At 39.8% G+C, this 14520-nt stretch overlaps 1 protein-coding gene across 4 annotated transcripts in view; it reads left to right on the top strand.

Moving 5' to 3' along the window:
* The window catches only part of RAPGEF2 (Rap guanine nucleotide exchange factor 2), a 278273-nt gene that overhangs the window by 210374 nt on the left and 53379 nt on the right, over window positions 1-14520 (top strand). Inside the window, exon 1 of one of the 4 annotated variants that reach the window (XM_018562260.1) lies at window positions 15-443. The exons of the other annotated variants lie outside the window; for them this stretch is intronic. Coding sequence (XP_018417762.1) covers window positions 384-443 — 60 coding nt within the window. The 5' untranslated portion in view covers window positions 15-383. Of the gene's footprint in view, window positions 1-14; window positions 444-14520 lie in introns of those variants that run through there. 4 annotated transcript variants of the gene reach the window in all.

Here is a 14520-nt window from a genome sequence, read left to right as displayed (position 1 = left end):
CACCCCTCTCCTCCTCCTCCTCCTCCACCTCTTCTCCTTTTCTTTTCCTCCTATTCTTCAGTTTCTGCTATGGTCTTGCTTCTCTAAAAGAATGCTGGATGGATAAGATTTCATTAGTCACTTTGCATACAGAGATGCTGGGGCTCCCAGCATTGTAAAACATGGAGACAGATGCTGCTGTAAGGACTGCTACACTGCATTCGAAGCTGAACAATTCTCCACTGCTGCCCGGCACCTTCTCCCTTTCTCTGCCTCGGATGTTTTTAAGATTGTCATCCTTGCCTGCTTGTGTCTTCTACTGCATGTCTGTGGATGTGATTGTCGCTGCCCTTCCGAAATTCACACACCATGTTTAAATTCATCCTAGCCTCTGTTACCTCATTATGAAACCTCTTGCATTCTCATCTAGCCATGGAGTTATGGGCCAGCAGGAGAAACACTATGTGAGTATTTGATGTTTGGCATGTGGCATTTCATAAATAAAGGTGGTTATTTGTGCCTTGCGTGGAATGAAAGTTATTGCGACAAGTGCTCGGCTGAATGATATTTTCGCAATTTCTTTTGTAATTTATGGCGCTGTACTCTGAAACTCGCCTTCACTCTAGCAGGCTGCAAATGACAGCAGCTGGTACATGTTGATTGTGAGCCCCTACTTATTTCATTTAATTTCAAGCATCTCTTTTGCTGTTCCTTAGCAACCGAGTATCCCAAATGTCTTAATTTTCATAGTAATTGAAAAGGAATTATGTTATAATCTGCATGAGAAAAGTATGTATTTACATACATGTGTTGGGAATTTTGTATGTGTCTTTATGCGTTTGGATTTTTTTTTTTTTGCGGATATGCAAATTTGTGTTTCTATATTTATCACGTTTGTAATCATAAGTTGCACATTTGTAGTTTGTCAGGCATTGAAGTTTTAATGAAAAACACTGTGCCTTCACCAAGGGTGATAATTACGGGTTTCTATGGTGATGAGAATAAAATTACATAGCTTGGGTAGATGTGATACCTAAAGCATGCATCCTCTCTCTTTCTCTCAAAGCTTGAGCATATCTTTAATTCTGCTTCATTTAACTGTTTAATTTCTAGCTAGGTTAGATAATACCCCTGGCGGTGTTTAACCTCTGCAGCCATAACTGTATAACACAGGGTGGTGTGATCTCTGATTTAGTTTTTTTTCTCTTCTGCTCTGTGGCATGGCAAGGGTTAAGTAGATTGTTCTCTTGCAATATAATTGGTCCCATGAGTCAGCTCCACTTTTGTCACACAGTAATCCCTATGTTTGTTTGAAATGCGCACATAGGCAGAACACCAAAACTACTTTGGGCTAAAATAAGTGGAACCCGATTGGTCATAAAGTAGCAGGCCTCTGGGCCCTAGAGTGTGCATAGTCCATCGCCCATCTTGTAATTTTGGTGTCGTTTTGGCATGCAGAAGTGAAATAGATCTGCGTTAGGAATGCAGTAATTGGCATGGAGCATCATGTGGTTATCGTGCGGTCACATTTCCTTGGCTGTGTAGTGGCTCAGAGAAGGATAACGGAATATGCAGATAAACTGGGGCATGCTGAAGGGCTGGTACGTTAGGGCACAAACAGTGGCATGTGGTGTTTTGATTTGAATGTTTTCCCCATTCAACAGCACTCCCGTGACACTCTGTCCCTGGCTGCCTTGCCTCAGTACAAAACAGGCCATGAAACCTAAAGATCTGCTTGCACGTGTCTTCTTTAAACTGTGTATGATTGTTAGGGATATGAATGGGGTTTTTAGACGAGCTGGTTCAGCCACATGACTATTTCAGTGCAGAATTACAGACAATGTTCTGCTTTTTTGTAGTTTTAAAGGTAATCTAGTTATCTAGTAACAGGAAACTGTGTGATGAATGCTAATGTAAAATCAGCTTTGTTTGGTTATGCAAATCAAAACCTCTGGTGTGTAAAATCTTTATTTTTCTACAAATATTTACAGGCATTGTATAAATACTTTGGTTGTCCATACATATCATGTGCACCCTTTCCTCTGTCACATACACCAGGTCATAGACTAACTTCATGACCCTTGTTTGCTTGTGTAGAATAAAGAGGTTAATGATTAGAAATGTCGAGGAGGTACCTTCGTTGGAGGTCATCTGCAATTAAAAATACACACTGACACTACCATGGAAATCTGCAGAAGAAATCATTTTTCTTACTTTTAATGTTCTAATATATCTAGAGTTTTGTTTTCCGTAGACTTGCTCTCTTTAAGGGTTGTATTTTGGGAATTAAAACAAATTGAGGGAATTAATCAAAACTGGAGCAGGCATGCATGGCAACCAATCGGCTTCTCTCTTTCATTTTCAAATCTCACCTGAGCAAACTGAAGAGAGAAGCTGATTGGTTGCCCTGGGCAACTGCTCCAGATTTTGTCTGCTCCAGTTTTTATGAATTCCCCTCATTTTGTTTGTTAGTTTTGGGGTTTGAATCGTTGTTTTTTCAATTTAATATAAAACCTTTTTTTATTTTTTTGATATCTAGCAGAGGCTGTGGCTTGGAGTCTGTGCAATGACTGCTATTTACTAAGTCATAAATCTGTGTGGAGCGCGCTGATCCACAGCAGCCACTTGGAAACCATTTCCATTAGTCTGCCCAGTCCAAGCTGCTAAAAGATGAATTGTGATTGGTTACCATGTGTGACTGCGCACCCCTTTTCTTTTCATGGTGTTTCTATAGAAGTGCTAATATCTTCTATAGATTATAGTCATGGTGAACAGGTCCTGTATCTATATTGAAAGACAATAATCAACAACAGTTGCATTTGATCATTTTGTTTGTTTTTACGAAAGCCTTTCCAGACCCTAAATACTCTTCTAGGAATAGGTTTGTCTTTTTTTTTTTAAGATCAACTCTGAAGAGCAGAGTAAACATAATTTTTCTAGGCATATATATTGGAACTTTTTGATAGGTGATAACAAAACACTTACTATGTTTGTATGTGCCTGTCAGTAGTCAATTAACAAGTCCTCCCACCAACAATATGACACAATTGAGTTTCTTTGAAATAAATATAAGTAAATACTTCTGATCATGCAAAACATTTGGTGACACTGAAATATTGACTCTGTTATATTGTGGTTTATATGATACATACACTGCAGCTGGTTTGGAGGTGTGATGTCCTTCTGTCAGCTACCATCAGATGATAGTACCATGTTGTTAGCATTTAATTAGCAAATAATACCATTTGGCTTCTTACAGCTCTATTGCTGGAGATAACTGGTGTAGCTGACACTCGGCTATCTGTAGAACTTGGGTTGCTAAGCAACATATTAAAGTTTCTGCAACTGCCACCAAGCCATGTTGAGAATGAAATGACAAGAATGAAATGATAGGCATTTAGTAACTGACATAAAGCTGACTTCAGGTACGGGTTATAACTCCCCTGATTTCACAATATATTTTGTTTTATATATAATTTGTAGAAGGGTGCTTAGCAGCTCATGAATTGTGTGATACCTGCCACTTCCACCTGAATTTAGGATGCTTTCATTTGGCAGCTGTAATATGGCTTATAAAGTGTGTTGACTGCCATGTACATTGATGCCTGTAACTAAGCATTGCTAATTTGGTCTACTGTGCAGTACGCTATATGCAGCTAGTAGTCTCAGGTACTCCTAAATTTGTGAATTGGGACATGAAGTTGTTATACAATGATACCATAGATTATCGCATTACACAATACAGCCTCACCCTTCGGCCAGGAGTACAGTAAAAAAATTGTGGGGTTCCCATCAACTGTACTTTTTGGAGCTGTTGCCAAAAGCAACATATCGGGTATATAATTTTGTGACCGGTATTTATGGGCAGCTCGTGATTTATTTATTTTTCTTTTACCACCTCTTTCTGCATCACCTTGAGTGTGTCAAAATAGTTAGCATATCCATACATTAAGGTGGCGAAGTGGTAAACAGATCCTGAAGCTGGCCTACACTGTTAGGTTTCACAAACACTTTAAAGTAACCTTCCTTTTACGAGATCCATGAATCATTGAACACGTGACACTGATGTTTCCAAACATGGATGCATTTCCACATATGTCCATATTTCATGTATATCGTTTGTCTGATTGAAACCCTTAAAATGGAACTCAAGGCAAAACTATGCTTTTGATAGAAGAAAGGTTAGAATCTCAGTAGGGATTTTGTTGTGTGCATTCCTCTTTGGCATGTACCCACTTACCTACTCCTGTCTCTTTAACAGTGGTATCCAAGACATGAAGGAAGTTGGGGGAAAGCTCCCTAACTAAAGCTTGCCATATACTCTACGATTTGCGTTTGGGAATTTTTGTTGCTGCCAAGAACCCTCTTTCGATTCTAGCTCAAATAGCCCATCAAGCACAGACCCATGTCGTTTCGATAATTGTTCCTTAGCAATAACAACTCGCCGAATTGCATCGATCGAAAGAACGGATTTTCCTTTGTGCAGTGTTTATGTTGCGTATTGTTTCGTACGAAAACGCCACTAATCCATCCATTTTTGGTACGATTTGAAAAATGTTTTACAGCCTCACCCTTCGGCCAGGAGTACAGTAAAAAAATTGTGGGAAAGACCATTTGTAAACTATTTGCAAACGATAATCGATAGGTGTATGGGCACCTTTAGATTCAGATTGCTATAAAAACATGACTGCGTCTATCCATTTATCACCCTGTGCAGACACAAAAAGGTTTGGGCTGAAGATCAACTTAAGCTGCTTGGTGACATCAGAGAATATAGATCAGGGAATATTCACTTGTATGCAGATTCTATCTAACTGTTGTTTCACGAGCATTTACCATGCCCAATATCTATAGTTTTCCCAGGAGAAGCAGGAGATGTCTGCTGAGGGCTCCTCCAGCACTCTCCATAGGGATAAACATGGATGTTCACGTGATACAATCATGCATGTTATGCATAGTCCAGAGTCCATATCATTGTTTGTAGGTAGCTGTGAGGTTTGAAGAGTGCTTTGTGCATGGGTCAGATTTCCTGTACTATTTGTCTGAGTTGTCTTGTAGGGAGGTAATAGTTTCTTTGAATTTCTCATTATTTGTTACTAATTACATATTAAAGAAAACCTTTCTTGCATCATTATAATTTCAAAGCAGGGGTTAGGCTTATTACATGGGCACATTCTAAAATAATTTTTTTTAAATTCCAATGTTTCTTATGTCTGCCCTGAAATGCTTAGCCAAATGCCATTTAGCCAACATATTAAGTTGTTATGGAGAGTGAACGATGCACATAATAGTGTTTGCTCATGTTAGCTTTATTCTCAAGAGCATTTGGTTGAGGGACAGGAACTTTGCCGATTCTAGTATGTTTATAGACCTTGTGCCAAGCTGTAAATTATAATATAGCCAGGCTCCAATAAATTACCTTTTATGTGCCTATGATTACTTGGAAGCAGACTTTATTTTGGTTTGTCAATATACAGATGTACACGAAGGTCAGAAAGATTTATTATTGACACTTTTTTTCCCCCCTCAGTTTATTTAGTACTAGTTATTGTGAAGTGATTTGCTTGTCTCGTTTGTGAAAGGTTCTTGGGAGACCAAGTGCCATAAATCCAATAGACATCACACAGTGTTCAGTGGATTACTGGCAGTGTAACCTCTGTGGACTTGTGAAAACCACATTCAGGATAATTTACTAAGGCTTGGAGTAAATGGACAAAGTGAGATAATGAGGAGGATCAGTGGCTAGAAGGAAAGGCCAGAAATGGTTCTAGCTGGTGTTATTTTTATTTCAAAATAAAATAGTATCATAAAAATGTTAACTATTAAAAATCAGCAAGCCTTTGTAAATTTACTCCTATTTTGTTTTTGGTTTGCAAGAAAAATGGGATAACGGGAAAACACAAGTTGCTAAGAGTAGGGTGTGTGTGTGTGTGTGTGTGTGGGTGTGGGTGGGTGGGTAAGTGGGTGGAGGGGGGCTGGTTAAGATAGCAAACACTGAAAGTTAGCAACCCTGCTTGGACATTACATACTCTGGATGATGAGTAACGGGTAATAATGCCCAAAGCTGATTGATATACTGTATGTTCACGCACAAATCTGACATTGACCATCCAGGAGGACAAAGAGTTGCATTTAAAACTCACCACAGATGTTACATCATAGTGTAAATTTCATTTAGATCTACCAACAACTATGAAGTACAAGTGACAAGGGCCTGGCGATTGATTGATTGGATTTGAGTTTAGGTAGGTCATTATAGCTTAAAGATCTAAAATACAAAGGTGTGTGTGGTCAGCTATACAGTGAATGTCTTTTATTTGTGCAGTCATTTTATGTTCTGTTGCACCGTAAGCAACTTCCAAATTTTATTTGGTTGATGCAAGGCTTTCAGATATGTCAGTGATGTGTATGACTGAGTATGACAAAGATGCTTCTGCCTGATGGTCTAATAGAACCACCATCAAAGTATACGCTTGGGTGATTGGAATTTGTTACAGAGATAGTTCTCATTAAAAAAAAGAAGATAAGAGGCATTCTCATTTGTGGCTTTTTTAAGGAATCCATATGTAGATAGGCTCTCGGCAGTTAGCTGGTTTTAGACTTGGATTCCCAAAATTCCCACCCTTGTATAGGATGCTGGACTCTCCCAGCTCAGATGTTGCACACTTGGATGTTGTTTATGTGGTATGGGAGAATAATCTGAATAATGACTACATTTCTCAACTCTTGCTGACTTCCTTTATCTCCTTTATGATTCAGACATGTAGGCTTAGTGCTTTATACCCATATCATACAAACTCTGGGCAAATCTGATTAAAAATAAGACCATTGGAAAGCGGGGGCTTTCCCAAGGAGGGCTGGGCGGCCCAATATTTCTGCTTGCATTTAATCTTCTAGAATAGTGTAACAGACATTTAGGATCAACATGCTGGAAATTCATAGTGGAAGAAACATAACCATTACTAAGTGTTACCTTTTGTGTGTATTAAATTCCTAGAAAATTAATTATCACGGTTTAAGATTAGCTGCTTACACAAAAGGAATCATTAATTAGCATAATCCCCCCGAAATATCATGTTCTCCATAGATTTCCGAGACTTAATTTCATGTGAAAATATATAAGCACTACAAAGCTTGTCATTTGATCATTTTATTATTTATCATTTTGTAGCTTTTTTTTGTATTGTATCCAACAGGAAAGCAGAGGTGTGTTGTTTCCTGTAAGTGGTTTATGTGTGTAACACAGTTCATGATATTTATTGCATTCTTAAATGGACTGAACCTGTCAAGGCAGTTATATACACAGGGCCATCTTCTCTGCCTTAGATATTTTTGGAGCAAATATGCAGAAATGTGATAACTTAAATAAACCAGATACTGATTGTAAGTCTGAAGAGACAGTGAAATATGACTCTGAAGGTCAGAGGTTGTCTATTTAAATGTAAGAGAATTTGTGTCTATTGTGTTGCTTTCCCTTTGTGAAGATGTGAACCAGAGCAGTAGAAATTCCCAACAAGCATGCAATCTGTGATCCTTCTTGAGAAACCTTCAAGAGTCTGCTACCGTATGGGAACTTTAATGAGACATTGGTTGCTGCTTTGTGTATTGTAATTGACTGGTCACTTTATGCATAGTTTATGTATATATTGCAATCTTTCTTTTTTGAACCACTATTTAACAAACGAATATATAAGCTGCTTTATTATTAGTTTGCCCTTTGTTTAAATAGGTAAAGTTCCCCTTTAAACTGATTTACAAATGTGCTTTTACATTTAGGGTAGATTTCTACTAAGACACATTGCTGCCATTGTTGACTCGTTTGTAAAGGTAGATGCATTAGGGCTGTCATTTACAATACAAACTTACAGTTACAATACAAATCAAGACAAGGTGATCAGGAAGGCCCTGCCTATGACAAAAAAAAACACTTTCTTCCCCATTCACGCTATACAGGGGACAAGATTTTTTTTGGATGAGCTCCTTCAATAAAAGTCAAATGACAAATTGACTTTTGTTAAAGTGGGGAAATACCGTCTGGGCCACACACTGCTTGAATTTCAAAGTAGTGTATAGCCAGCTTTATGATAGTATGAAATCTAGCAAGTCTCATGGACATTATTGGGTGTTTCTCTGAGGCCTTGTTCGCACCAAATGCAGAGCAGATCCGGTTAGGTTTCTGCACACGCACGCTAGTCTTTTAGATGTGTTTTTGACGCGTTTTTGGCTAAAAAAAAAAAATATTTTTTAAAGTTTAAAATTGGCTTTCAGTGCGTTCCAGGCATTTGCATGCGTTTTTGATGCGTTTGCAGATCCAGAGCAGGTAAAATAGGGCCTGCTGGTGTTTTTTCACCTGCTCTGGAACTTCACCCTGCGATGTGAACTGGAGCAAAATATACCATTGGAATACATTGGACGCAGTTTTGATCCCGTCTGCAACTGATCTGCTCTGCACCTGCTCCGCGCTTGGTGTGAACAAGGCCTTAACCTACCTTTTTATCCTCCTCAATCTCATTCTCTTATGTTAATGATCAAAACTGCCTTGCGCTTGGCATATTATTACTAGTGATCCAGTTAAACTGTTGTGCTGATAAAGCCACTTGTCCTACAAACAAATGTATCTAGCAACCTTATATGTGTTCTTTCTTAGACAAGAAAATGTTCAGATTAAAAGGGCACACTTTTTTTAGACTGCTATTGAACTTCTATGAGTAGCTTTAGTCCAGAGGTATTCCTGTGCACAATGATTATCTTTGCTCAAGCTGTGGGCCGCTGCTAGGATTAAACTGGCATATTCCTTTGCTCTCCATATAGAGCATCTAACAGGTTTTTATAATGTAATACAAGAGCTTATTGTGTGGTGTTAGGACCTACAAGCATTCTTTTGATGTTTACATGCAGTAAAACTCAATTTAAAATAATAGCCTACTACAAAGATTCATCTTTAGCTGAGATATGGGAGCTGAACACAAAGGCATTCTGTATTAACTCAAATACTTTGACTGTGTGCTCATCTTATGTGTTCAAGAGCAAGAGAGGATTGTCTAAAAGTAGAGGTTGTGCACCATTCAGTTCCCTTCTAATGACAGTGCTAATAACAAATATGGTACATAGCTTCAACATTAAATGGGGAGCAGCCTTCTCAGTCTGTGCATGAATCGCTCTCTGACCCAAGCTAGCATTACACACTGGTGTCAGGTAGCTTATAGCTAAGTATGGCCCTCTGTTTCTTACAGGGCAGGCAATGTGGTCTGTGTTTATACAGGATGAATAGAGACTTTGAGCCAAATTCACTTGTGTCTGACCCTGCTGCAGTCATGGAAAAGTTTATTTTAGCAGGGATTTCCAGCTGCATAAGGCACACTCGTCTGCATTAAAACATACACTCCTCTCACTTCTAATACACTGCTACCATTTAAAATGGAAAGCTTAACAGCATGCCCGCTGTGCAGCTCTATGATAAACAGTGTCTGTTGGTTTTAATGGGGGGCAGACTTTATTTTGGCATGCATTCATTTTTGTTATTTGAAGGTGTGGCTGCTCATATTTGGTAAGCAGGGGGAGTTGGGGTTAACACTTGAATTTTTATTTAAGACTGTCAATCAGTAAACTCCTTGATATTAGCTTCTCTGCCCTTTCCCTGGTGTGCTCATAATACATTCATTGATTTGTTAGCATGCAGTAGCTGGGCTTGCTGTGCAAATGTCTTTTACAATGAAGCTTTGTTGGTACTCAAGTGTGGTGGTACCAGCATGTGAGCTGCTGCAATGAAGACCTCTGTACATACAGAGCACCGTATCTCACAGTTACTTTGGATAGAAGAATCCACATGATGTAGAAAGCCATCTTTTACTATTCTTCCTCTAGCTAGTAACATATCACTTCTCAGTGTCTGCGGTGAGTTACAGCACAGTGTTTCCATCTGTGATTTGTTACACGCATATTCTGTTTTTGAAATTAAAGGGAACTAGAGTGTACTTTCAGGCAGTTTTTTCAGGTGACTTTGATGCAACTTTCACATCTACACATGCTTTTTTGCATGCTCACAGTTCCATATTTCAGCGTTTGCACTTTAGCGTAGTACTCAGCATTGTAGATTCTCCCTCTAGTGGCTGGCTCCTTTTGTATGGCTGACTGTCTGTAAGCAGCTCCTGAAGCATGGCATAAGCCCCTAAATAGTCTATTGTTGTCCAGCTATCTGGATGGACTGACCAACATAGGCCCCTTTCACACTGTAGCTGCACAGATCCCCTCCTGATTGAACATGTATCACCATTGTGACATCCGTATCCGTGCAGTTTTTTCTCCTTGTGATGGAGGAAAAAAAACTGGCTACCAGACTTATGCTTGTGTATGAGCAGCTGGGTGTAAATAGACAGGCGTCCATTTACAAAATATAGGGAGAGGGTACAGTTACAATACAATTCCATACAAGAGGATTAGAAGGAACCTGCTTGTGAGAGCTTACAATCTACAAGTAGGGGCAAGTGATGCAGTTAGTAAAAGCTTTTGAGGGATGAGCTTAATAAAGGAGTAGATGTATAGTTTTTAAGAGGAGGTGGAGGATTGGGCTTCCCTGAAGAAGTGAGTTTTCAGGCATCACATAAAGGTGAACAGAGTAGAAGATAGCTGGATAGGTTGTGGTAGGGAGTTTCAGATGATGGGAGAGGCTCTGGAGAAGTCCTGGAGGAGAGCATGGGAGGAGGATCTGTCTATTGTAAACATACGATGGCTGTTGTAATCACATTCATGTGTATATCTTAAACCTGGTTTTAAAGGCTGTATATTCCCCTTTCTGACCTAAAAAAACTGATAAAACAGATCTGTGATTTCTGGCTTCCCTTTCTAATTTTACCCCTGCATGTCTGTTATGCTAGAATTGATGGATACATCCTACTACTGTTTCATCAAGACCAGGGGTTCAATGTCTGAATGTGTTTTTTATGTAGCTTTGTCCACAGGGAGCACTAGCTTTCTGCATTGCTAATTGTATACATTGTAACTGGTCAGCATCATTGTTTGTAGTATGATGTCAACTAGTTAAAACAAATATGGAGCAGTGTTGTTTGATGAGGAATGTCAATGAAGTGACATCAGGTCTGGTAGAAGGAGCAAAGGTTGTGCATTTGGGAAAGCTTCATGCGTACACACACCTTTGGCCTCATTTCATATTTTGTTGCTTCAGGTTCCTCTTATTATATATTACACAATGAGAGATGCATTAATACATGTGAACCTAGGTAGCCCTGTTGAAAGGTGTAATAATGTAAGCGGAAGCGTGTACTTGACCGATACCTGGAAGCCAGGAGGATCCCCTTTGCCCCAGATATCGTTGACTGCATTGCAGAAATTCCATGCATGCCCTGGTGAAAGCTGTGAATGCTGGAGTCCCAAAATCATTACGAATCGACGATCGAAAACGTTGCCAACGTTTTCAATCGTCGATTTTAATCGACTTAATCGATTAACTGGTGCAGCTCTAATTCAGTAAATATGAAAAAAGCAGGATCATGTATTATGTACTATTCAAGGAAGCCATTCTGTGCCAAAAATGTGATTGGCGGCCGATTGGGTAATAATCCGAAGGTCAGAACAAATTTGGATCTTCAAGTGTAAAAGTTATACAGAGAGATTTTCCTGTCTTGTGTGATCAGAATTTGGTTTCCCAGCTGACATTCAGAATGTTGCTCTCACTGCTGGATTTGGCTTGCATATTTGTCTAAATGGAAATATTGGCAGTCCAAATATGTAGAAGTGATGATGTGTCCCCCTCCTTGTAAACCGTGAGTTTTTTTTCTTCTTTTTTGTATTGTGTTTTATAGCTGCAGAAAGAACTGTTACTCAGTATAACCATATCTGATTTGCTGTGATGATCCCTTTTGCTTAATTTTTTGTTCTGTATATCAAATATGTATATTATGTTACACAGCTGTTGATTGCATTGAGTTGTGTGGTTTAGTGTTTAAATTATTTTTGATTTTTACATTACTTCCCATAGTATTTCATGAGCCCTGGCTAGATCTAGTGTAAATAGTGATTGTCAGCTGCAGGCATAGTGGGTGCATCTTAGTTAACATTTATAGGCTGACCATTGGTTCAGCAGCCACACAATGATCTCCAGTAACTGATATTGGCCATGGCAGCCTCTCAGAAGGGGCAAGTGTATGTCTGACTGCCTAATTTTAAATAAATTACTGAATGTGGCATGTGAGCTAATCCAGCTCTCGTGTATACAAGCTTTGTTTGTGTCAGAACTGCTTTTTTCCTTATACAAGTCGATGGGAAAGCAAAATAAGGAGGTCAGGCACTCCTGTAAAAAAAATATGACCGCAGAAGCATCTCAAACTCATTGAACTGATTGTCAATGTCACCCGTATGGAAATTTTTAGAGAGTACGGGCAGCTGTCGTTCACTATAGAATGAAATAGGTTGTAGTAAAAGATTCCCTTAAGATGATGCCATGGCTCACATGTGACCTGCGCTTGACAGCTCATATTTCCACATAATTCTACGCAACATTAACTTAAATGTGTCAAAAAGCTCTTTGTGGCCCAAAAAATCTTTGACGGCTGTGAGCATGTTGCATATATTTTCCTCTGATGTATCACTTACTTTGCTAGTTTTCCCCCCTAAATGTGCCCATACACCTGCCGATTATCGTACGATAAATGCGGGTGTATGGGCAGCGTGCGACCGCTTCTACTGTAAGGTCGCACGACTCATCTTCCAAGCACGCTGGAAAACCTGGCGAAAATGGTACAATTTTCGGCGGGTTGGTGGCGTGCTCGGAAGACGAATGCTGCACAGGCCGGTGTGCGCAAGCGCACACTGCCCGCTCAGCACTGCAATCATTGCAAGCCCTCCCCTCGGCGGGGAGGACTTGCGATGATCGCAAGTACGATCTGCCTGTCCAAGATGGGCAGATCGTAGGAAATTTTAATCACCTTACAACCATCGCACAACGTGCGATGGTTGTAAGGTGTATGGCCACCTTTATACTGGATCTTTTAGTGCAGCTGGTCAGGACTTGTTTTTATACAACTGAAGACCAGCAGTATGCAAAATCTCCAGGCACCCAAGTCTAAAATGTGAAAAACTGTAAAAATGTGAAAAACTACATTCCCTTCAAAATCCAAAACAGACCCTTGACTGAGATAGAGGTCTGGCATACATTTTAGGGGGGGACCCCACACAAAAAAGGGTTCCCCTTTACATCAGGAGTCCCTTCACATCATAGTCCCCCTCTTTCACATTAGGAGCTTCCCCCCTTCACAATAGACGCATAATACTGTTTGAAAATGTGAAGGCATTCCCGAGGAAGCAAGAGGGCACCGTATGTTGCCTCGGCACCCTGGTTGAGAGAAGCTGGTCTAGAATACTGTACCCCTTCTGTATTGCCTCTATGGCAGCTTGGCTTAATAGATCCACAGGAAATATTTTTATTTTGGAAAATGATTACACAGATATCCTCCAGTATGTCCCTGGAAAGGTAATTTTTTACCTATCAAAATATTGTGGCAAAGAAATCCTTTGGTATAATAGATTTCCTTTCCCCTTTGAGTACTGTTAGAGGGTAGTCATGACTGGGCATATGAAATAAGTGTAATGCATAATTTTTCTATTAAGAAACTGTCTAATGACATACAAAGCTGGTGACCTGTCACTCTGAATTATGCCTTTAAATAGGATCAATGGAAATTAGTTTGTTACGTGTAATTACATGTATTGACTTTTGCTGTTAAATCACTGAACCCTGCAACTGATGCTCTCTTTAATGTTTGCCTTTCATAGGCTGAATGAATATGCATCATACAAGATAATAAATGGGCCCCATTTGTACACGTCTTTTAAGTGTCTCATTACTCCCTAATTGCTAGTTACTGTCCTTAAAGTGCATTAAGCATATAGTAAATATGGATATGAGATGCACCCTCCCTTCCCCCTTTCATAAGATTTTTGAATAGTGTATCAACTTCTGGGCAGTATAAAGAGAGAGTAGTGATGGAAACATTCGCTCCAAATTTTGGAAACTGGAGGAACATTTTTTTTTTGAGTTATGCCACTAATATTTAATAGGAAATTACAAAACTCACTCCTTCAAGCTAAACTCTAGGCAAAACTAATTTTGATTCAAATATAATATATCCCTCAATAGCCACAAATGATATAAATCCACTTTTGTGTGCACCAAATGCCTTTGCACACCCACATGTTTAAAGTAGTATTAAGGTCTGGGCATTTTTTACCTTAATGCATTCTCTGCATTAGTGTAAAAACAGCCCAGCACCCTTTTTCTCCCTCAGTCCCCCCAAGTCCCCCCCCCCCTCCCACACTTACCTGTCAGCGACGCTCGTCCTCGCCGCCTGTCCTGAAGCGATCCTCCGTTCCCTGAACTTCCGGGTTGCGGGGGGAGGATACTGATGGCAGAGGAGCCATAGGCTCCTTCTGCCATCAATCAAAGAGGGAAGGGGCGCACACAGTCACTGCAGGCACGAGCGCCCAAGGGTGCCTCCATTAGAACGATGGTGGCACCCGTGCGGGGGG

Source organism: Nanorana parkeri, unplaced genomic scaffold (assembly GCF_000935625.1).
Source record: "Nanorana parkeri isolate BGI_ZX_2015 unplaced genomic scaffold, ASM93562v1 scaffold568, whole genome shotgun sequence".
Classification (NCBI taxonomy): Eukaryota; Metazoa; Chordata; class Amphibia; order Anura; family Dicroglossidae; genus Nanorana; species Nanorana parkeri.
The sequence above is the reverse complement of the archived record's forward strand: the minus strand, read 5'-3'. Positions and strand labels throughout refer to the sequence as shown.